The following is a 25,473-nucleotide window of genomic DNA, read 5'->3' on the forward strand; positions in this document are numbered from 1 at the left end:
TTTCTTTTGTTGTTTTAATAGAACAATATTATTGCCATGCTTATGACCATATTGTTTAATCTAGCTGGGTCCTCAATGAGGCTTTTTTTGTATACTAGTATTTGAGTGTTTGTATTTCTGTGTTTAGATGTTTACAAATGTTTTGCATTTGCATGTTCCTCTTGCAAAGTGTCAGCCTATTGTTGAGATATTTTAGTGCCTCTGCATGTGTGAATGGACATCATTCATAGTAAACAGTCTTTACACAGCCAAATAGGACAAGACTGAGGAACACATGGCAAGAACACGCAGGGCAAAAGCTTAAAAATAGACTAAAAACCCAAAATGGTTTGTTTAAACACAATACTATCACCTTAGCAAATGTCCCCTGAACACTTACGCTTTTATTTGATTTTGGTTTGAATTTGGATTTCTCTCTCTCTCAGCATAAAATACCATTTGCTAATTGCATCACTGAATGAAGTAGAACAGTATTTCCAATAGTCTCAATTTGTTAATCACTAATCATAACACGCAAGCATGTCAATACTGAAGGATGCCTGTAAATCACCCAACACCCTTTCTACACCATGAAGAAAAAGAAACAAAAATGCAAAGAGTAACATAGGTTTACTCTGTAAATACTCTATAATTACTATTTATTTGAATGTTCCCTGCTCTCTCAAAAAGGCATGCCTGCACATAAGGTGGTGACAGTTGGGTTAGCATTTCTGGATAATCCTCTACCAAACTGAACTATGACTACATTTAGATTATAAAGACGTGATCATTTGACCACAAAGCATCAGTATAATGTTTTGCACGATGCTCTTAAGGCGCATGCTAACTGTGGGCTCCTTTTAATTTAATAAACTGTTTAGCCATTACAACAATTAACGAGAGAACAATGATCCATCTACGTCCTCAGTGTTCAATATAGGGACATTAGTTGGCATGGTAACCTCATTTGCCATCTGCAGGCCTCATTCATACTGAAAAATGACACTCGGGAAGCTGTAAAGAAACAGTTCATTCTTTCTCACAACAGTGGGTCAGAGTATGTCTGCTGCAAGTCGCTTGGTGTGCACTTGATTGCCTTTGTCAGAACAACAACTGTCTTTGAAGGGTTGAATTTCATGTTTATTGGGAAGTTTCGTTTTAGTGCACAGAGAGCTGAGTGCAGCTTTTTGTGTTAAATATTGACAAATGGGTGTTCAAAGCCTAATTCAGCATTTGAGGATGACAAATGCTGAAAACAAAAATGCTTTCTTGTTGAGAGTTAGATGAGAAGATCAACGCCACTCTCAGATCTAAGAGTATTATATTTCAAAGGATAACATTGTAATTTTTACTCCACTGGCCTAGCTTATAAATTATTAATACAGTTATAAGCATAAACTTTGATAAGAGAACTTTATTTATCCTGAGGGAAATTGTTGTGCGCCTACATTGAAAATGTGACTACATGTTAATGCATCTACATTTTTAATAAAACAATGTAACAGATACGATAATATGACACTTTGGAGGGGACATTCTGTCTAAGGCTACAATAGGCTGCTTTTAATTTTTTATTGAAAATATGTATTTTGTACAATGTGGTATAACTACTTTTACTTAATGACAATACTTCTTCAACCACTGCTCCTGCAGCTTCTCTCTCAATATTCCCTCAGTGATGCTCTTCCAGCTCTACTCCTGCACACCTGAGAGACTTGAGCCCTGCTGCAGAAACATCTACTGCACAGAGCGGATGCGCAGCTTTTCTACAGCGATCAGATGTGCACGAGTCAAGTGAGACCAAAAACTTCCTTTGTTTTGGACTAATATATCAGACAGTCTTCTCCTTTAAATGTTTCCGCGAAACAGCAACGCGCTTACTTTGACGGATTCAGCATCACGACAGATGCCGCCTTCTCTTCCACACGATTGGCCGAGCCGTGGGAATATTCAAATGCAGCCTTGATTGATTGGCCCAGAGCCGGTTTCCACAGCGCGCAGGGGACTCATTTCCATTCCGACATCACTCTCTGTGGCACACACACGCAGCTTGGTCGGCTGCCGAGATGAGATCCAGGCAGGTACGCGGAAAAACATAATCGGCAAAATAATCTTATATACGACTGTTGAATATGTCGAGGAAGTACATCAGCTTCATCAATGGATAGCCTGTATCTCCGGAGGTTTTTGCGAAATCAGTGGCAAGCTTGCCTTTGCAGAGGAAATACGCCTTCCGAGCCGGAGAACGACCAATCAGCCGGGGCGAACCAAAGATAAACAAGCCTTATGATAAGACAAAACTCTGTAAGACATCATGTTTCTTATTTCCATCCTTAATGTCTGTGTGGGCTCATGGAAGCTGTTTCTCAGTGCAGACAAATGTTGTTTTGTTATACTAGCTGAATTGATTTTTAACTGTAGCTGTGTAACTTCATGACAATAACAGAGTAAGGCAAATATTCAGGGTTGTAAAGATAAATCAATGTATGATGTCTGGATTCGCCCTGCATTGATTTTAAGTCTACAGTACTAAAGTGGTGAAAGATGCCCAGAGCGCACTAATGGATAGGAGCGTCTCGCCCTTACTATATTTCAGTGTGCTGCTATTGGCTAATGTGTATTTATATGGGCCGAGTCCAACTATAAGGTTTGTAATTTATATTCACCATATATACAATAGCATAATTTGTCTAATGGCAGAATATTCCCTTAATGTATTCAACAGTTAAATAAGGGAATAGTATAGGCCGAAATAATTGGTAATTATAATATAAATTAACATTTGCTAAACAAAAATCTGTAGTTTTTAAATGTCTCTTCTCTGGAAACTGTTCTGTCACGAGCCAACACAATTTCGAGTCTCATCCTTTTCATTTGCTGGGGACATGGCTTTGCGCGCAGTGAAAGGCGCTTTATATGTCAGCATCCCAGTGGATACGGGAAGTGCTTTGAAGTATATTATCGGTCATTCAGAGCTGCCTCTGAAGGTTTCCATTTCTATTGTCTAGAAGCCGGAGGTGGGATCATCGCACCTCACTGCACCGGTGGCAGCCGAGGTTGAAGGTTAGCCGCAGCAGAGAGGGGGCCTATAGATTATTGGCCAGGTGTGAAATTCTACCCCGCATGCTTTTTTTTCTGCTTGTGCCAGATCCTTTATTACCCAGAGAGATGGGATGTCACAGCTTCTCACCGGAGGCAGAGGAGGAAAGCCTGCATGCCCCCTTCTTTTCTTCTGGCTGTTTTCTTACCAAAAGAGAAAAATACCTCACCCCCCTCACTTGATTTATTTTTATTGTGAATCATGAGACTCTCAGGAATAGGCTTATCTCTCTGTCTTATGATTTCCTATAAACATATTCAAATCATGGCATTGTGGCTTTTGATTTACCACAGTGTCATAATATAATGTTTTAGTGCCATATCCCCCTTCCATCGTAAAGCATATTGGTTGGGTGTATTCATTAAAGAATATACAGTTTGGCTCTACTTAGCCAGTCAATGTTTAGTGCTGCATGTTTTTCATGTCATGTACACAGCACTGTTTTCTTCAATTATAGAGTGTAATACGAAACTAGTCTTAATGACATATTCATTTTTGTTTGTTTGAAATGTGCTTGTGCCTGGAGTCGTTTGGGAGGCTTGTAAATTGCGTCGTGTTATGAGCAGTCGATGTGCAGGTATCCCATGGGGGTTTCCCTCTGATCTCGCATCACACCCCAGCAGTAATTCCAACTCCGTGAAGGGAAGGGATTTGTCATTTGGCTGCCTGCTTCCCTTTGGATTCTCAGGAGCGAAGCTGAGCTCTGATTTATTGTGAAGTTTCCCCAGGCTCGCTCAATCTCCATGCCTACCGAATTACTGAATGGAGGAAACAGCTCACCACGAGAATGACCTTTTCTTGGATGGCTATTACCCAGGCCAGTGCAAGGACGGATTAAGGTCATGTCTTTTTCTGCCATGTCACTAAGTGCTTCATATTTAAGGCTTGTTAAGTGTACAGTGGGTTTTCAGCTGCAGATTATAGTCTCTGGCTAGAAGACGGGATGATAAGATATGATGCAAAATGACTTTGAAAATATATGGAACCAACGTCTCTGCCCGTTTTATAGGAATAATATCAAAGGCTCGGTTGCTCAGCAGTTTGTCTCGTTCACCCTTTATAATCACCTTTTTTTTTATCTACGAAGAGATGTCATGTGTAATTACAGGCAACCTACCATCTTTTGAAATCTGTCTAATTGGTCTTTTCAGTCTAATAGGATGAAGGGGGAGTGAGATTGGAGTTAAGGGTGGGAGGTTAAGGACTGGGCCTCCGAGGTCATTGGGGAGGGGACAGTACCGCAAGGGTTATTAGGAGCTCCGGTCATTTTTGTTTTGTCTACATGATGGCACTCGGTCATTACTTCAAATTAATGATTAAGACTGCCAAATTGCAACTGATGCATCATCATTTGCCCTAAACAGAAAGGCTTTGAGATGATGACATTTTTAGTTGGTCCAGAGATCAAAGAACTTATTTTTTCTCCCTGAGGCATTTTGATGTTTCTGTGATGCATGGTAGAGCACTTATCATTAGGTTATCTCCCACATTACAGGCAGCAATGTCTCTACAGTTTCTAATGACTTTCATGTTCGCTTTTGAGATTTTAATGACTTGAAGGAATCAGTGACCCTGAAAAGCAGTAAAGTAAACAGAGAACGGGGGATTTAGTGTATTGTGTAGTTATTACATAGTCTTCTTCTATGGTTTTAACAACAGTTGATGAGAATAGGAGGCTTAACAACGATTCAATACCTGAGTTGACCGACATTAAATTTAAATCTTTTTTGAAAAATAACTCATCTTTCCACAAAACCTTCAGCTCACTCTTTTACCATCTGTTATCTTTGAAGTCAAGGTTTTCTAAAGATTGGACAGCATGGCTCTCTGACAGTGTGTCTCGGTGTGCATACTGGGATAAGGATAAGATAAGGCTCTGTTTACCCTCTAATGCTACCTTGGCATTGGCCAGACTTCACCCCATGCAGTGTGTTTCTTTTACCTTGGCACTGTCTGTGGGCAAGGGCGGCTGTGGGTCAGTCCAAGGCTTTCTACTCCCTCTCAAGGCTGCTCACGAAGATAAGACTTAATTGTGCGGCTTGGCTAAATTCGTTCTCAGCATTTGTATACATAAAGCGTCATTGTTACTATTTTCACAAACACAAATCCGTGTTCAAACACTGGAGTCTAACCTCTTGTCTCTTCCATTAATATGATGTTGTGTAAACTATGCAATGTGTTTCTTCACCAGCCATTTGCTCTCGGTATTAAGAGCACTTTGCACAAATTAACACCTGGGCACAAAAAAATGTGCCCCAACAAAAAAGAATGCCAGATATTTAACAAATATTGAAATTGTCAGTTTTTATATAATTTTTATTTAATATTGATATATTACAGAAGATATCCCCTTAATCATCCTACCAATACTGCTGTTAAAGACTGACTCACAGAAACGGCCCTATATTAACTCCAAAGTAAATGATTAATTGATTGTAAGAAACTGTAAACCTCCTAGACATGTCTTCATGCTGGCAGTGGCTGTGGCCGCTGAAATTAATGGTGCAAGCTCTGATCCCAGGGCGTTGGATCATTTGTTCCAAACCATTTGTTGCCGCAGTGTAAGATGTTCAATTCCTCTGAAAAAAGTATTCCCAATGACGGTGATGCACATTTTATCCCTGTTGGGTAGAAACATGGTCACAAGCTTTATGTGCCACTGCAGGGTTTCTTTGCATATAGCTAAAAAGATATTCATATCTGCTGTGCTTTTTTGATTTCCAAATAATGTCAAGCCAGATGCAATATAGAAGGAAAGTAAATAATGATGTATACATGCCAAAGTACCGTAAGTAGTAACAAAATGCTGATTGATGTAGATGTCATACAGATTAAGTAAAGGCACCAGCATTGCTTGAGACCAATTAAAAGAGTGTATACTGCTTTTGACAATACATTTGTAAGGAACTTTAATAATGACACGATGAGAACGCTTCATAGGGAGGTGGCTGAACACGCAGGGGAAACACGCAATTTAAATATATAGAGAAAGATTACAACATAACTATAAAGAAGTTAACATTGACAGAATACATTGGATATTACATATGTTGACAAGTTTGGTTTACATGCATTAGCCTTTGCCCAATTGTGTGTGTGTGTGTGTGTGTGTGTTACGGTAGTGAGTAAATATGTGTGAGATAGTTTAGAGACTGTTAAAACTTGTGAGTGGAAGTTAATCTGTTGTTTGCCTGTTTGTTTAGCGTTTACAGACTTAAATGTCCTCAGCTTTATTGCAATACACCTGTCTTGTGATGGCTACATAAAATGTAGCATGGGAGAAACTGTAATGCCCCCCCCCCCCCCCCATACACCCTGCCATTAAGGCAGAATGATTTACACCCAACTGAATGCTCTGGACATCTGTTTGAATATTGCCCAGCGATTGTATTTACATAAATTTTGTGCCTGCGCATGAATTGTGCAGGAAAGGCTTTTTAACACTGTTGTAATACCTTTTAGCTAATCTCAATGGAAATGAGGCTCATTGTTATCAGCCGCAGGCCTCGAGTGTTCTTGCAGCGTGGAGCAGAGTGGCTCCGGGTTGTTTGGTTATCCTGTATGTGGACCTTTGTGTCCTTTCTTTTCTGTTTCTCCACAGAAGGGGAAGAGAGAAATCTGGGTCTCTCTTATGCGCTGCTCTGATACCAATTATGCAAACTATTATAGAATTTAACCAGGCCAGCTCTTATCGGCTAATCCAGAAGTAATAGATTCTATTAAAAATGTATGAGGGGCTTGGGGGGGGGGGGGGGATCAGTATGTGTGTGTGTGTGTGTGTGTGTGTGTGTGTGTGTGTGTGTGTGTGTGTGTGTGTGTGTGTAGGAGTGTATAGAGATGAATCCAGCAGCTGCTGCAGCACTGCTGTCTAATTCTGTCTGTATGTCAAACTACTTGTCTGTCACCATTACCTAGACAGGTTCCTGCAGAGCCTACCTTAAAGACAATATAAAAGCCATACGTAATATACAATTAATTATACACTAAGTGGATTGTTAGTCATGGTCCGTGTCATGTTCATTCAAAGAGAAGCGCTGCTTTTTCTTCTCTGTAATGACCAATTGCTCTTTCTTAATCATTTATTTCCTCCTAAATTGGGTTTCTTTTTTCCTTCCTTTGTGCTCTTTCCCTTTTGCGCTTCTGCAGTTTCTGAGTGGAAGGAAGGGAAAACATTAGCATAGCACTCACATGCTAATCCACCCAGAGAGTGAAAAGGGTGCTTGTCATAGACCTTTTTCATTATCATCTAATTATTAACTGAGGATTCTGAGAACAGGAGCTGAGATGGTAGTAGGGAGGGGTGTGTGTGAATGTTACAGGGCGAGGGTGTGTGCAGAGCCAGTGTGTATCTTTTTTTTCTGTGCATTTCATGTTTGTTTAGAGGAAGGCTCTCTTTGCAATTTGCTTCTATCTTTTGCCCTGACCCTTGATGCTGCGCAAACTCATAAAGATTCCAGAAGGTCAGGCAGATGCTTTTGTCTGAGTCTCTGTATAATTTAGGGATTTTTCCTGCTTTGATGGATATTCTTGTGCTGCTGCTTTGTACAGCCGAGCAGGTAAAAAGCAAGGCACGACACATTTTAGATTCCTTTTTCTTTAAACATAGTAGTGTATTTTCTGGGCAATCATGCAGAGCCAGCTTTATTATCTCAAGAAATATGATCCACATAGCCTAGATCGTCTGGAGTCTAACTTCTTCCCATTACAGCATAAATATAACAGTGCTAGTTGATGCCCATACTATCTTAACTATAACTAATATAAAGTGGTCAGTATAATATATAATGATTAGCTGAAGGATCCTGTTTTTGTTGAACAGATGTCATTCAAATTCAGTTAACATTTAGGGCATCTGCTATTCGGGGGAGGGGGGGTGGGCATTGAACATGCTGACAATGACTAGGGAAGAGGTTTGAAAAATACTTTTATCTGCCAAGACATGGGGGACAGTTAGGTGGACTGCAAAGCACACGGTCTTTATCTCCCTGGCAGGCCCTCAGTGGAGCACATCATGCTGCTTATCAACTGCATGGATGTCGCCTCAGAGTGGAGATGATTAGACGCCCCTCAGCTAAAACTTTGTGTTTTGTTTTCTTGTCCTTAAGTATGTGAGCCTGTAAGACTTGGAAAGTCCCAAAAAGGCTTTGGAGGAAATGTGAGAAGTGAGACAACTGGTATATAACCTCTACCATAATGTCTTGCACAAAGGCAGGTTAGACACTGATTGTAGAGCTAATTAAAGAAAAAGGAAGGGAGTACCACTGACCATTATGTTAAGGTCAAAGATACTTGACCTCATTTGTTGAGTTCTATGCTGCATACTGCCGTTTTTAAGATTGCTGACTTTGCAGTTGCCGTGTCCCTATAATTACTGTATTATTGCAGCCTCCCTATTGTGAGATATGCTGATATGATATTGTAAGAAAGAGCAATATATGGAACCTTTCTGTTGAGCAGAACATCATATGATGGGCAGGAGAAATGATATTGCTTGTTAACTTAGTTCAGATAGTATCATGCATTCTGGGATAACTTTGATGTCACATCTCTCTTCAACTTTTCTGGGTAATTCTACTCAAAGAGTTGGAAGGCAATTTTAAGCTTAAGTTTGCTCAAAATTCCCTTAAATTTAAAATTTAGATATCAGGATGAAAGGAACCATCATTACTTGCACTTTATGCATCATTTCTAGCTCCTTTTTCTGCTTTCAGTGAAAGTTTTTTTCTTTAAGTCACTGCTGGCTTCTCTTTGAATTATAATGCCCTCCTTGAAGTATTTTATTCCAGCGGCAAATTATGGGAGTAATGGAAGGTATTCCAGTTCACGTCTCATTTTCTGCTAGTGAAGGGATTTCCCAGGAGAAGCCTTTTCTCCCTTGTGTTCCTCCTGCATTTTCGGCACCTCCCCCTTGACAAATGTGTGGTAATGGAAGAATTGTTGTGAAATTGCCATTATTTTCTAAATGGAATCTGACCATGCTGAGGCTTTTAGCTCTTCAGATGTGTGTGTGCTCAGATGAGACAGGTTGCACTGAGCAGTTTGAAGTGGGCTTGTCACTAAGGGACAGATGTTGAGCAGAGGAGGGGAGCGGGTAGCCAGAAGGGGAAGAGTGAGGGAACCTTTTTTTTGTTGTTGGCACCTGAGTAAAATGAAAGCCACTCTGTCTCTTCTTCCTTTTGAGGCGAAGGTAATCATGTTTCTGCAGCTCGCCACTGAACACTGTGTTCTGTGGTTGACTCACTTTAGCTGCCCTCTGGACCCTGAGGGAGAAATGAAAGCAAAAATCCAAAACAACCTTAAGAGCGAACAAGAAAAAAAGAAGTGATGTGATAGTATTATGCTGCTGGCTTATATTAGCCTTGTTGGGTACTCCTGCATTGTAATGAAAATACTGTTTCTTTCCATCTGTATTTTTGGACTTTTTAACTATTAAGAACCTATAAGTCTGTGATTTTGTGTTGCATGGACTGCAGTTGTCTATCTGACAGGTACCTGATTCATATACAGTAAGAAGTATTTTATGTTCGCCCCGGGGGTTTTAGCTTTGCAGTGCTAGCATTCAGACTTGATGACTCTGTCAGATAATCAAAGAGAATGTCAGATGCGATCACCACTGAAATATTCCCATAATGCCTGGCTTTATCTCCAGAATGATTGCTTCAATCAGCACATCTGTGGTGAGGCGCCTTCTCTTTCGGGCACAGCCACTCATTTCCTCTGACAATACTTAACTCTGTAAACAGCACAGCCTATCTTAGGGAGTGAGCTGCTTTTGGCTTTCTCTGCTGATCAATACGACCATAAATTTATAGAAGAATAAACCCAGGTCTCAGGGCTAGTTATGAATTGAAACACACAGCCCGAGGCAACAGTAGACCCTGTAAATGATCTGTGTGATTGCAGACGACAGAACAAGGTTGATAACAGGAAAGAGCCATCATAACAAAGAAGAAGAAGGAGGAGATGGAGTCGTCATTAAGTGACATGACGTTTTTGAATGTCAGCAGTTCAAAGACGGGCTCCTTCATTTTTATTTGGTAAAAGTGCCCAAGTGTTTGCAGAGTTTCAAATATGAAAGCTACTGAGGTAACATGGAAAACATATTATTATTATCATTATTATATTTTTTAATATTATAAGAGGAGCGCCTCCTATGAGATTTAAGTGTTCTCTAGCAGCAAGCTTGCAGTTTTCTTCCGACATCAAACTAATGTTTGATGCAATGTGTTGTATGGATGTACTACACATAATACAGTTGGCATATACCTTCTTTTCATTGATCCTGGACACTATGGGGCCTAACAATGCAATCACAAAAACTTTTAAAATCAAAAGACACAAGAAAAAAAACTGGTGTGGGACCAATTAATCTAACGTAAACATTTTTTGAGCAAAGCTGCGTCGCTCTATGGAGGTTAATCTGTCGGTCGGTCCACCTGTTTGATCCTTGCTGAAATATCTCAACTATTGGATTGATTGCCATGAAATTTGAAATTCATGGTCCCCAGAGGACGAATAAGTCATATCTCTTGTTGTTCTCCTGACTTTACCTCTAGTGCCACCACAAAGTTGACATTTCAGTTTTTTCGATGGCTTGCCATGAAATTCTGGTACTGACATTTCTACCAAACGTTGAATGTGTCGTTTATGACCTAACACCCACAATAATAACAACATTCCCATCAGCCTGTGCTAATGTGCTAATTAGCCAATGGTGAACATGGTTAATGTGTGCATGCTAAAGATCAGAATGTTAGCATTGCCACTGTGCTAGCATTTAGCTCAAAGCACCGCTGACCTAGCATGGCTGTAGACTTTTAATCCTGTTTAATCACCATTATGTTTGGTGTTAAGTGTACTGGCTGTCGAGTTAAAACCTATTTTCCTTCATTCTAGCAGGTTTACCCAGGCTGTGTGCAGCTCTAGATAACTATCATGCTGGCCTGTATCCAGAGACGGCAGAATCTCTCGTTGCAGAATCTGGCCTGCATACCCAAAAGCCTTGATGTACCACCACCGCCGTTACTGCTGTCAGTACCACCACTGCAGCTGTGCACCCACAAAGGTGAGTTTGTGCCACACACGTGAAGACATTTTGCCAGAGAGGAGAGCAAGTACTACACAGATACACAATTCATCTATGCTTACTAACATAAAACATACTGGTAACTAGTATGATCTCGGTCATGTTCCTGACTTTTTAATCAATCATTTTCAGCTTGACCTTGTGGCTTCCTGGTGAACGTGAAGCTCATGCATGGTTTTAGCGGTGTGCTAAGATTTCAGCTGCCCTGAAGCTTCTCGAATTTAAAATAATGGGCAACCTCCTGATGATGATGATGCCTGTTAATTGGGCTAATCAGTGTCCTCTTGCAGTGCTTGTGCATGCAGGTCAAAGTGGACTCTAAAATCACAGAGTTATTCAACTCACATATAGGGTAACTAATGATGTTCACATTTTGTGCAGAAAGTGCTCGGTGTCTGTGTCATTTGACCTTCATTGTGACTGATTATACTGCAGTCACTGAAAGGTTGAGTGGGTGTCTCAGCCTAACTTGGACTGACATTTGTGATTAGATTTCATTCAATTAATTGATTGAATGTGACTTGTTTGCAGATGTAGTTAGTTCTCTGATACTGCCTTCTTTATGTAGGTTACTTTACATCCATATGATTTGGTCCAAATTGTCCTTTTCCTGGACGGTCTAGATTCACATAATGAGATCAGAGTACCACAAATGTTATTCTGCTGTGGTTTCCTCTTTTTTCAATTGCTTTAAAATTTTGCTGATGCCTACTTCGATGCATCTCTGTTCGAGAGCTATTTTGAAGATCTATAGCTACGTACAGTTTAATGGTTCTTCTGGGTGTGTAACGCAGCCTCGTGAATGTATTTGAAATGAAACATCTTGAATTAATAATAATAATTTAAAGATGCTCTTTTTGGTGTAAGTGTTGCAGCGTGTCGACTGTGGTCTCATACTAGAAACTGGAAAGCAAGAGCATGCAAATATTGACCAGTAACATTTCTCAGACAGAATCAGTTTAATGTGACTATCAATGCTAGCTAAGCCCATATGTACACGTCCCTTTGTCTGCAGAGCAGGGCAGTGGTCAGGGTTATCTTTTATGACTGATTATGTTGCCAGTAAATGTTTTGTTTATTTGCATGAGCCTGTGTATTGTCATCCAGGATATCGTTGTTCAGAGATCTAATCTTCTGTATAATGTATAATTGGGAAGCAAAGTATAGAAGGCCCATTATTTTCAGATGACCCTGTAATGATCATATTTCAGTGACACTTGCGCGTACACATTATTCTGGATAATTAGACCTATTCTCCGGTGGAACCATGCTTTGGGTTTTTATTTAGGTCACCAGAGTCCATATACTTAAAGGTGGAGTTAGCGATCAAGGAGAAAGATTGTCGATATTTGAACTCAACATCCAAACAAAAGCGCCCCCCCCCCCCCCCCCCCCTCTCGCTCCCACTGCCTTTCTCTTTAAACATCCACGGCCTTTCCCCTGCCCTGGCTGCAATAGTTGTGTGTGGCTCTGTCCTAACCACTTTGTTTACTTCACATGTCCAGAGCCGGGGCTGTGTACGAACAATGGATTTTTCTTATGCGCACACACAGAACTGACGACAGATATTTGCTGAATTCGACAAAAGTGTATTGAATTAGAATCGCTGACTGTACCTTTTTTTTGAAAGAACCATGAACGTTTTCTTTATCAAACTGGTGGCACAAGACTGACAGCAGAGTCTGGGAGATGTATGCATCAATACCCACACAATCCTGAGATGAGGCCCAATGTAGTTCATTTTGAAAAAAGCATGGATAGTGTTTTGCATTATTACTTACTTACTTATATATACTGTCCAAATAATATGCATCTAACTGTTCTCATATTTGAAATGGTGAAAATCTCTATCTCTTTATCTCCCATCTTTCTCCTCAGGTGAAATGCTTCCTTGTCTTTTTTTGCTATTAAATATTAATTGAATCAATGGAGCACTTGTCTGCTAAACGCTGGAACAGAAGGGCCTAGTTAGCCTCAGGCAGAACCAGGGGTGCATTTCTCATCCTGTTTACCTGCAGGGCCTTTCCACCTCCCTTTTGAGTTTTATGTACTGCGACTGTGTGTAGCACAACCACAGGGAATAGACTTCTGATGGGAGCTCATCCTGTGTGGACCCGGCTTCTTCATTAAATGAGTCGCAGTTGGATCGAGTTAAGTAGGGACAGTCTTTAGTCACTGCTGCGCTCTTTGAAAGCCGTTTCCATTTTTAGCTATCAATAAATGGAAGGCACAGGACATGAAAGCTCTCAGCCCCACCAACCCATGTGAAAGATTTCTGAGAAACGAGCTTTAGGAATTATGCGATGAAAGTCAATGAGAGCTGCTCTCTTCTCCGCTATCTCCGCTTGAAAGCAGGGGCTGGTAATGCTTTTTCCCACGCTGCCGGCCTGCGCTTGGGTCGGCTCTGAGAGGGTAAAGTTTGCCCAAGCTGGGCCAAGTGGCACAGAGACAAATGAGGAGTGACACTGGTGCAAAGGAGTATTCACCAGAGCCTCTTCGAGGACACATAACTAAGTGTTCGACCCCGAGGTTACTCTGTGCCGTGAGCACCCTTCATGTATCACTGACGTGGAAAGAGGGAGGCTTGTGAAAATGGGATGAATGAGTGTTTTTTGTGTGTGTGTGTTTACGGAAGACGTTTGTGAATAGAGAGGTTAGTGTGAGTGAGATTTGTAAGAGTGTATGTTGTCAGCATGTCCTGTGTCTACTTTTTCAATCGATTGGTCTTCTGGGCTGCTATAGGTTGAGTAAACCACATGGAGGCCTTAACAGGCAACCTTCTTTTAACCCCATGGGAGATAAATGTTAATGCATCTTTATATTAGTCCGTTGACATAAAAAAAAAAGAAAGCTGCTGATACTGCATCTTTGTAGTTATAACACTTATTGAACCCGTATAATCAATATTTTTGATGTCAGCATTGAGTCACATGACTGTAATGTGTGCTATAGCTGCTGAATTCTTATTATTAGCAGGTTTTATTTGCAGTTTTCCATTGTGGTACACGCAACAGAATTTTAGTTCTGCGATTGGATGTTTCTCATTGGAATTCTCTTTGGGAGTACTTCACATCTCACCTTGCATTTCTAAATACACATACCTTCTACTGTTTCAGTACATTGAACATTCAAGTCATAGAAATGCTTCGGCTATGAATAACTTAAAATGATCTACGGCCAAAATGTCGATTTCTTCAGCTTTAGACTTTATTGACTGGACGTTTGTAATGTGATTGGAGGATGGAAATTGACTAAAACAATCCATCACAATAACAAGAACAATCTCCAATATAATTAGCATATCATTATATAAATTATGCAAATTATTAGCAACATTTTCTAGTCCGTGGCCTGCATTGAGAGGGAGAACATAGCAGCTGCTAGTTTTGATGTCATTGCTCTGTCTAATCAGCTGTAGCTCGTCTCAAAGAGATGAATGAAGTCAGGGTCAATTAATTACATGGTCCTAATGACTGGGTGCATAGAGGAGGTTGCCATGGTAATAGCGACATAGGTTTTTAGTGCGTTTGGGAATGTGCTGTGCTCAGGCCCTGGTTATTAAAGGTAGGCCAGAGTATTTTAAATATCAGGATTATTGGTGTGGTAAACAAGTATTCATGCCTGCTGAGAAGCACTGTTCTGTAATTAACTGCCAGTTCTCAGTGCCATGCTCCTGCTGAGGATTAGACGCTCGTAAACATGTTATCTCACTAAAGTGTTTCGCGATAAGTCTTCAGCATAACATCAAAGACCTGTGGGACGTTTGCCTGGCAGTTCAGCCGACATGTATAGATATTAACGAGGAATAATTTATACATTTTCTTTTTGTTTTATCTCGCGTGGGAATCATATGTATAGCGGTCATACGAATGGCTTTCTTATGTTAGCCTGGGGCTTGTTTTGCCCATAAATTAGTGATTAACTGAAACTGCTCCGAAACAATGAGGTCTCCGCTCTAATCTGGGGGGGAAATGGCTTCAAGTGTGACCACGGGAAAAAGATTAGTCAGTTTAAAGTGGCAGAAAGCGTCGAGTGGGATTGTATGGGGGTGGAATCAGGGTTATGAAAGACCATTTGGTAAGTACCCAATGTTTTATCCCTCCAGAATATTCCCATGCTAATATTTTTATAATCTTTTCTTTAAGTCACAAATGCACACAAACACACACACACACACACACATAATAAATTAGGCCTGGTGATTGAGAGTTTATAATTGGCCCCCCACCCCCAACTGTGCACGTCCCCTGCATGGAAAGAGGAAATCAGGATTAGGTGTTTCCTGTGAAAGTGTGCCAGTTTCACTCAGCGTGCTGCCACAACAGTTGAGCAGCATGTTTAGTGTAATGTGTGTGGAGCCCCTTCCGACCGAGAAAACATTTAAGCCTGACTGGTGGGACCATTAAATCTATCCATCTAGGCGTTGTAGATGCATCACACATCAGTGTCTTTATGCAGATTGTTGAGGAAAAAGAAAAATACATACGAGCCTTTTCAATCCTACATAACCTACTTCAATCAAAACGCAAGTGGGGGAAAAATGTTAAAGGTCAAAGAATTTGAATTTGTAAGCACTGCATGATGCTCTCAGGCAAGGCTGTTTGGCGAAAAGTGGCTGTTGTTATTTTCTGTGCTGTTTTCGTCTGCCTCTGCCGCCTGTGCTCTCTGTCAGGGCTGAGGAGTGAAACAGCGTGCAGTCTGCAGGTTCAGGGTGATTAAGTGCTTAAGGTCAGACTGCTAATTATCTCCCCGCCGTGTCTCACCTGACAACACATAGCTGCCATTTCCCCCGTTGTCATGTGAACAGCCTCATATTTGTTTTCTTTTCCGCTCTTTATTTTACACCACTGGATTTAGTTGCGACTAAAGTGCCTCTTAGTAAAGAACGACAGGAAACCATTTCACAAAGAAATGTATAGCTGACCAATTATTCTAAAGGACAGACGGCTGTTTTTGTTAGCGCGAGAAAGAGGACTGGTTTCGAGTCTTTTTCAGTTTGCCTTCTGGCTTGTGTGCTTATGATTGTGTGCTAAAAATGCACTCATGCAAACCTACTTTAACACCAGCATAAATAGTCTCACCTCCTAAAGGCAACATGATTGTTGGGATTGTAACTAACATTTTCATCTGCGAGGTGAAAATATTTACTAATTTACTGGCTCATGTTTTTGTGCCGCAGTTCCAAAATGCCTGGGATTCAAAAAGAGCCAAATAGCTGTCTGAATGTAATTATTGCAGACTAATAATAAGTAAGAAGCCTGGGGTTCTGGCTTCATTTGTACATTTTTACTTGTTTGTTTGCTTGTTTTCAGGATAAAAGCCAAAAGGAGCTGGGAGCGACTGTTGCACATGTGTTCAAATTCACTGCCTTTGAGGCTGCAAATAACCTTCTCGGACACCTGTAATTAACGAACCACACGTGTTTGACTTGGGTGTGTTTTGCAGGAAGCCCCAGTAAAGGGAGAGCGAATATTGTGAAGAATGACTCCAAGATGTAATTTTATCTCTGCTAACACGTGCTTTGGGAAAGCAACTACCGGCTGGTAAACATGCTGTGCTCAGTTGAAAGCCATTTAGCGCCACTGATTGCTTTTAAAGTCCTCAAGATTGAAACAATTACCTGTGGATGTAATTTAGAGCATGCTGCCGGTCATGGTGTTCCTGATTTCCATTTTAACGTCACGATGCTACAATCAGGATCAGCTGAAATGATCCCCGTTTTTTTATGCATAATGTCACAGTAGTAGTCCTCAGATGATGGATACCTGAATGCAGAGTGGGGAAGGCCTATTTGCTAATTAGGTTTCCATGGTGCCACGTGAAGGCAGCCGCAGTTGGAAGTGCAGCTGTGTTGTGTCTCCTAGGCTCTGACAGGGCTGTAATCTCTGGCTAACAATATCAGACACCCTGTGAAGACGCGTTAGCATTCAAAGTGTTTGAAGTGTTTATGCAACTGCAAGCCAATCGTAGCGTGCGGAGGTTTGACGCCGACATTTTACTGAACAAGAAAACGCTTGTTTTGCTAAATTATCTATATTTGGTGATTGAGCGATGTCATCCCGGGCAGAAAATAGACAAGATGTGTTGCAGCGGGTGTCAATGCTGGTGTGTTTCGGATTCAGGATATTTTTAAATGTGTCATCTGTTCTCATCATCTAAGTTCCTTTCAGGTGGATATGAAGCTCTTTTGCATATCATTTATTGAAATGAATATTCAGCTTTTCGTCAAAGGCCTGAAATCGTTATTGCAGCTGTTTCCCCCCCCCCCGTTACCGCTTTCTCTCACAGTTTGAACACCTCTCCAACATGCCAGATGTTATGGCTTTCTACAGCAGCACTACACTGTGATACATAATAAGCAGTGTTTTGCTTTGTTGTATTTCTCTGTAGAATTCATTCATGCTCCATGGGCACCATGGTTGCCGTTCCTTTGGCTCTGCTGGGAGATTGCTGGATGGATTGAACACTCCACCTTACCTCTTTCCTCCATTTTAAACACCCAATTTCTTTCTTTCATGAGATGGATCTTGTAGATTGAATCATTTTCACAGTCGGGAGGCTCACTGTAGGCCTGAAATGAAATGAACTCCCAAATCAATTTCAAATGGGAACAACAAGTGAGCTCGCCCCTGCATGGCTGGAATTGGTTTTGTTATTGAAAATGAAATGAAGTGTTTTGTTTTTATTTTTCGCCCTTTTATTGCAGATTACAGCCTTGTTCTTTTGCCTGCTATGATTTCCATCGATCTAGGTTAATTTCAGCGCCTTTTCTTTTCATGTCAGTAATTCCATAAAAGTGTCACTCTGAAAGGTGGCGGTAATTTCTACCAGGTGATTTATTGTTTTTAAATGGGGGCGCCTTTTCCACCTTTCCTTTGTCGCTAGGAGTTAAGCAGCCATGAAATTGCCAGAATAATAGTGTTTAAATCCAATCTCAGTTTGTCCCGTCAGCTTTCCCTCGCACAATTCAATCAGCTGTGCTCTTGGTGATTGCTCTTTCTCCATCTGCATCAACTTTTCCTTCACAATTTAGGCTCCGAGCTTTTACAGTAAAATCGGTTCAGGTTCATAAAAGCATAAAGTGGAACAAAATTTCACAGGCAGGAAGTGAACTAGCAATGCTCACATATTTACAAAGTTACTGAAAACAACCAAAACCGCTGTGTGGAAGGATTTTAGCATTTTGGCAAGATAATAACCTTAGAAATTATGAACTATCCTTACGATTATGTGTTTTCCAATCTTACAAAGAAAAGCTAAAGAAATGAGTCTAAAACACCCTTTGATTTTTTTTGTTGCAGTTACTACAATCAGCTTCCGCTTGGCTCCTCCTGCTGTGGTTAAACGGATAAATGTCATCAAATAAAACTCATTGGAGCCATTTCAGTAGAATTAGGTCCTCCCCCCTCTTCTGTTGCCAATTCCTGTCTTTTGATTTCCCACGGTAAACGAATTTTGGGTTGAACTAAGTCTGAATAACTTTCAATAAGCACTCATCAAACAGTGCTGGAGGTGTTTCCTTCCTTAAAACGAGTTTATGCGGCAAGTTGATGTCTTCCATTAATCCCTAAAACAGGTTTTCGATTCAAAGGAAGAAGCAACGGAGAACACAAGATTTCCCTGAGCTGCTTTTAGACTAATGCATTGTTTCTGTCTGCTTTCTTCTCAGGCGAGCCAGCCTCCATGATTTCTCGGTACCCTTCTCCCGCAGAGTTGGATGCTTTCGCCCAGAGGACCGCCAACAGCCCACTGTCCATCAAAATCTTTCCGTCTGATGTCCGGGTGCCGCAACATAAACAGCTTAACAAAACAGTCAACGGGTTAGACACCACAGGCCAACACTGTAGCCCCTATTCACACTCGTACTCAGGAGGCTACCAGGGATTGTTGGGCGTCATCAAAGCCTCTGTGGTCGTCAAAGGTGTGGTGAAAAACTCGGAGGGCAGGAGGACTAAACATGCAAACACCCAGACCTCCGCGGTGCCGTATAATAATCCTCTGAATAACGGCTACGCAGTCAGACACGGGCATACGGCGTATCATATAAGCTCATGTAAGCCCCACGATGTTCCCGTTGAGACACTTTGTTCTAGCACAGGGTTAGCCTCCAGAGATCAGAGCCTGGCCCCCCAGTCTGAGCTGGCAGAGGTTCAAAGCCTGATGAGGCAGATGAGCAGAGTTCCCCACAGCCAGGCCCTGCAGCTGGGGGGAGAGGCTCGAGCCAGCCCCTCTCTGCAGGCTGTGGCTGCAGTGGCACATTCAGACTCAGACTTTGCCCTCGGAGTGCCGCCCCAGAGCAGTCTCGCTTTTACGGGGGCAGTGCTACCGACACAGAGCGCAGACGTTGCCAAAGCGGGGTACTTGGAGAAAGGAGACTACACAATGTGGCAGCATAAACATCAAATTCAGCTGCAGCAGCAGCAGCAGCAGCAGCAGCAACCCTATCAGCAGGGAGCAGTGAGGATGTACAGTGTGGGTAACAGCGCTCAGAGGCACAGAGCCGTAGAGGCCGGGGTTGGCCAGTCTCCTGAAACCTGCCTCCCTTTGCCGTGCTCCTCACAGCTGTCGTATAGGCCTCATCAGGAGCGAGTCAGCGGCTCCTCTCTGAACTGTGCCGCCATGCAGGGGGAGTTCTCCGTCGGCCAGTACTACACTCCTCTCTGGGACAGTGTGGTAGGCACCCCTAACAGCGACTGTTATACTTCTCAGGTGCTGGAAACGGGTACATGTGCAGCCAGGCTTAGAGACCTCGGACTCTCCCATCCCCATCTCCATCGGAGCGGCCGTCAACACTTCCCCCCACAGAGACACCAGCCGCAGCTCCACCCTCCTCTTCCTCCTCCTCCTCATACCCAGGCCTACAGCACAGACCAAAACCTCTGTTGTGGGCTGCCTAGTTCCAGCATGTGCCACGCTGCAGCACTTAGCAGCAGCCTGCAGTCTCTGGAGTGCCTCATCAGTGAGATCCACCCTCCCTGCATCAAAGAGTGCATGCTGGGCCACGGGTACGAAGCCATGGGGATGCCTCAGCTACTGGAGCACCACCAGCAAAGCCACATCCAGCTCCCCGTCTACAGATAAGGCGCGGCGTGCAGGCCGCACAGCGGGACGCAGAAGTGACAAACCTTTTATAGAGAATAGAAGTGTGTCAGTTTAGACATCGATGAAAATGAGACATGCTTTTTTAGTTTGTGCATGTACGTTATTTTGTTGAAGGCTTTGTGTTTTGAGCTTGAAAAGGTGACCGATAATCATGACTTAAGATACAGGTTCATCTTATGGACTTGTTTTATTTTTATATCTTAAATGGCCATTCGATATGCCTGCTGTTCCTCATTTAACGCTGATGCTGAGCACCTAATCAGAATTTCCCATTACATTTTAACATGAACTGTATATTTTGCAGGTGATTCCTCTGGAAGCCTAAACTAAAAAAAGTAAACTTACCCAACTGAAATAATCATTGGTACCCTTCTGAAACATTTCTTTGAAGAAGGGTCGTTGGTAACAGTTGTTTTTTGTAAATATGTTGTATATTATTTACATAAAATGGCGTCTTTTTTTTTTTTTTTTAACATTCCTTAATTATTAACTGAACTTTTGGTTGTCTGCTGCTTCGTTGCGTTTTATATTTTGTCCACTTCTCAGTGTCTAACGCGGTAACTCAGCTTCTGCAATATGATGCAGATTTCCTGGCCGCCTATGAGGAATATTTTCATCATTTGTATACAAATGTGAATAGATTTTTGTTTTTGTTTTTGTTAAGCAGCCATAGAGGAAGTTATGTAATCTAACATCTTGATTGATTGAAAGTAGTCTTGCTCAGCACAATGTATTAGGACTGTTGCATATCCAAATCAACACTGTGGCAATTCAGGCCAAGCAAGATCTGCCCTTTGGTTGTATTTCTGTTGACCTTTTTTTATTTGAAGAGGTCGCTTGGACATTTCTCTTGAATGAAATAATCTCTGGAAGGTTGTGACACTGTTACATAATGCCTGGGTATATATGAGTGCCATGTTGGAGAGCAGGCCACCTTAATCATTCACAGTATCTTCGTTGTAGGGCTATATTATCTCTGATGGTGTGAGACGTGTGACTGAGTAGTTTTCTGTGTGTCTGCACTGGTTATGTGATACTATTTATTTATGTCAGCCTAATGAGTTAAATGGCAAACTGTCTCTATAATTATAAAGTGCAATTATTATATATGAACATGAGCGCTCTCCGTGAAGTACGTTGTTGAAATAACTACATTTTGCATTGTATGACCCTAATCCCTCAACCCCTTTTTTTGCCTCTTCTTAATAAGGATTGTCAAGTAAATGAAATTTTCTAAACCCAGCACATAGTTTGTGTTATTATTACGTGTCATCTGCCAGACGTGCAGCTGAGAAGACGCTTTTATTATATTCATGAATGTTCTAGTTGTGGAAAGATGAGACATTTCTCTGGTGTTATTGCAAAGGGATTTAAGGCTTAAGCACCTGGCAAGTCTCTTTTTCAGCCATAGATCTCATATTATAAAGATCTTCTCTTTTCCCATGTTTATAATGTGATGTAAATCAATCCTTAGCTGAAAGCTATTGGATTGGTTCCTCTATAAGTGCTAATTTTGATCATAGCAAATTACGTTAGTCTAGATGGATGGCCAACATCTGAGGCAGGAGCCATTGAATACTTCAAAATACAGACGTGTAAATGAAAATGTACAGGCCCTCGCCTTCGCTTATATTACATTTGTGTATGAAAAATACATGCTTTCTATGAATCCACAATAACATTACCCTCTACATAATGTAGAAATGGGCTTGCTGTTCCCCAGCTATATTAAATTGCTAATCTTATATGGCGGCATGCCTGCCAGCACCTCTTATTTTGCTTCATTTGTCCTCCTAAATTGGATGCTATAGCAGTAATGTGGTTTAGGTCACCATAGAAATACAATGTACACCCATTTTAAGTGCTCCATTACAAAACAAATAAACTAGATGCCGTGAATAATGGCTTTAGATGCACTGCTGGGAATACAACTGCAATGTTCAATTGGTGACCTCATTGCAGATAAGAAATATCTCAGAGTTGAAGGTCAGTGGCATTGTTGTAAATGATTTCCTGTCTTCAGCCGACTTTGTCCTGGCCTCGCTGGGAGCTTTTTGCATCCTATCTATCCGTCAGGACAGGCCAGGCCGCTCTGCTGATAGACCTACAGGATTACAGACATGCTCCTCTTGCGCTCGCTCAGAGACGATTAGCTCGTGGCTCCTCTGGGAGAGGAACCAGAGCCACTCCGGCCTCTGGGACACACTGCAGATAAGTAAGACTGCAGGCAGAGGAAAAGGTTAGTTGATCTGGGGGATTCAGTGACATAAAGAGCGGAGGATTCTCCTCCCTTCACTGCTGATGTTTTGAAAATGAGTGTTCAAAAATAATCTGTGGTAAGAACTTTTCAAGCAATCAGCCTCAGAAATATTAAAACATAAATCAGAACTGCTGTTCAGAGTTATTTAAGATCTGGCAAAGACTGGAACTGTATCTGCATTGTGTGTAATGTATGATTATTTTTATCACGGAGCATAATTTAAAATATTTCATGCAGTAGCTTGAACACAAATGTGAATAAAAAAGGCAAAATTAAGTAAACATCGCCACCTAGAGTACAATTCATGAACTGTAAGTCAATCGAGTCGCAACACTTATTGGATCTTGTGATAAGAACAAATGTGATCATAGTTTGTGATCTATAAGTATTCATACAGAAAACACAGCTCTAATCTATAATGTATTAATAACTGTGCCGTTTGCCGACATGAAACATATCGTTTGACATTATAATGTGCTTAGAAGTTAGGTCAGTTGAGAGAAAAAAAAAAAAAAAAAAAGGCCACCAAACAATACACACAAAGCATACACAGCTGGACCACGCCTTCAGACTCAACACAGACTTCACACAGGTTGAGCCCTCAGAAGATAAACAGGTGCGGCTCTGCTAACTTTCGCTTTGTAGGGAAAAGAGAATTGCAAATGTATTGATTGAAAACATTGTTTATTTGTGCAGTTACACAAAGGCACAGGTGGATTAATGCACGATTGAAATGATTTTTGATGCTCCAGGGTTAACAGTGGAGGTGAGTCCAGGGCTCGGGAGGCAGAGAACATCAGAATGTGAACAGTAATGGTTTCCTGTAATAACAATGTTTACAGTCTTGTATTCTTCACTTCATGGAACAAGTATAAAGACGCCCGTTAATGTCATAAATAAAGCCGCAACACACACACACACAATACCATCATTTTGCATAAGAGTGAGAGCTGCACTGTTGCTGTAACAATCCTGCAGCTATTCGAAATGAAATACAAGAATAAAATCATAATCTTCTGTTATAATAGTTTGAATTTAAGGCATTTTTTAGAAGTAATATTTGGTAAGATATAATCAAAGTAATAAATATCACACTGAAATGAAAAGATTAAAAACAATCTTATTAAAAACACTTTTTAAAACAGAACTTGTCCGACCCGACACCTGAGAGGATGGACAGATGTCCCGGGACATCAAACGGTGTAGTCCAGCTCTGCGTTGAGATTTGTGTACATGTCGTATATAGCATCCACAGTGACGGTGTAATTAACCAGGAACTGACGCACATTCGCCAAACAGTCCTCCTCTTTCACTTCCTCTCCTTTTGACAGAGCCTTGAGGAAGTTTGATTTGTAGGGAGCTGCATGTAACGCTACCTGCAACGGCCAAAAAAAGGGAAAGGAAATTAGGCTCACAACATGTACATTTAAAACAATAAAGATATAGTTAGATACAGGGTATGGGAACACTATTAACACCTAAAGTATAATACAATGGCAAAGAATAAGGGGTTTCTCGTAGACAAAATGACATCGTCGCATTAACATGGTCAGATTTTGTACACTCCTTCCATTACATTGCTATAGATTATTAAGAACACATTTTTCTCACATTGAAAATCTTTTGAACAATCCAGCCGTGGTATTTCTTCAGCGCCTGTTCATACGCTTTGGTGACATTGACCCGAATTAGGTTGGGGTTGTTCTCATCTCTCTCTCCGTCTGCCAAACTCTGCAGCAGGATTTGTATGAAACGGAGTCCCCTGCAGGAGAAAAAGAAAAAAAAAAAGAAAAGTCAGTTCAGTAGGTGAAAGCTCAACATACAGCAGTAAAGAGTAAGATCAGGGGAGTGCTCTCACCTTTTCAGCCACAGCAGAGCTAATGTTGCTCCGACTTTGGGCCATTCTGCTGGATGGGCTTCTCGCTCGGCCTCCACGATGTCCTGCAGGGTGATGTACTTTGCAGGATCCTTCACATACACTGCTTTAATTTTCTGAAAGTGCACATTTGGATTGAGGTTTGGGTGTAGTAGCTGCATCATTAACCTCAAACTGATATTTGAATATCCCAAAACAATGGTATGTAAACACACAATGAAAAATAAATACACAGACATATGCATCTTACCAGTATGTTGCCATTAATGTCTGATTTGATGACTGAAAATACGTTTGATCCCAAGCAGTCTGGAAGAAAAACAGACATTTGAGAGCAAATCAATAAAATATGAATGACTTCATTACACGTCCCTAGCTCAGAGGGGGGGGGGGGGATCCTTTACGTACAAACAGAGGGAGGGAAATGCATAGAACGCATAGTCTCGTGCACAATGGGGCCAATGTGCGCTCTGTTCAAAGAGTTTCTCTATAAGCTAAACTGCCGCAGCCGTCACAGTCACCCCGCAGCTCCGCTTCTGGTATGTGTGAAATAACCACGTCCTCAGAACGGACTAGAGTCATGGCATTACAGCATGACAGCAAAGTATTAACTGTAACACCAACAGCCGTCTCACTCACTCTCTCTCACACACACTCACACACACACACACACACACACACACACACACACACACACACACACACACACACACACACACACACACACAATTCGGTTTTTCGAGTTCATATATATATATATATATATATATATATATATATATACACACTCACCGAAAAATGAAGGAATATGAGCGACAGACTCCAGGAACAACTTTGTGTCTATCGCCTTGTCAGGAGGCAGGTCTTTGAATTGGTTATCCAGTAAGAGAGACATGGTTCACCGCTGTGTGAGCGACGTGAGGAAGCGGAAAGTCGCGAGCAGCTTTCGGTTGAAAAGAACCCGGAACTCTTCTTCTTCTTCTTGTCAGATGGGTTGGGAGCACGCGGAACCAGCCCCCTATCGCGTCCGTCCTCCTCCTCCAACAGGTGGGACGTTATACATGGGCGTG

At 41.5% G+C, this 25,473-nt stretch overlaps 2 protein-coding genes across 2 annotated transcripts; one reads left to right on the forward strand and one right to left on the reverse strand.

Annotated features, from left to right (window-relative positions):
• The first annotated feature begins 10,984 nt into the window (after positions 1-10,984).
• LOC142962508 (protein FAM222A-like) lies at positions 10,985-21,578 on the forward strand. Its single transcript, XM_076103077.1, has 2 exons — positions 10,985-11,144; positions 18,835-21,578. The coding sequence occupies exons 1-2, from the start codon at positions 11,015-11,017 to the stop codon at positions 20,244-20,246; spliced, it is 1,542 nt and encodes a 513-aa protein (XP_075959192.1). The 5' UTR covers positions 10,985-11,014; the 3' UTR covers positions 20,247-21,578.
• A 1,616-nt stretch (positions 21,579-23,194) lies between these two features.
• LOC142962585 (glycolipid transfer protein-like) lies at positions 23,195-25,370 on the reverse strand. Its single transcript, XM_076103199.1, has 5 exons — positions 25,196-25,370; positions 24,654-24,712; positions 24,386-24,519; positions 24,139-24,289; positions 23,195-23,903 (listed from the first exon to the last, which is right to left on the reverse strand). The coding sequence occupies exons 1-5, from the start codon at positions 25,296-25,298 to the stop codon at positions 23,721-23,723; spliced, it is 630 nt and encodes a 209-aa protein (XP_075959314.1). The 5' UTR covers positions 25,299-25,370; the 3' UTR covers positions 23,195-23,720.
• Positions 25,371-25,473: the final 103 nt, after the last annotated feature.

The sequence above is a fragment of the Anarhichas minor genome, unplaced genomic scaffold (genome assembly GCF_050575085.1).
Source record: "Anarhichas minor isolate MPS153535 unplaced genomic scaffold, ASM5057508v1 ptg000002l, whole genome shotgun sequence".
NCBI lineage: Eukaryota > Metazoa > Chordata > Actinopteri > Perciformes > Anarhichadidae > Anarhichas > Anarhichas minor.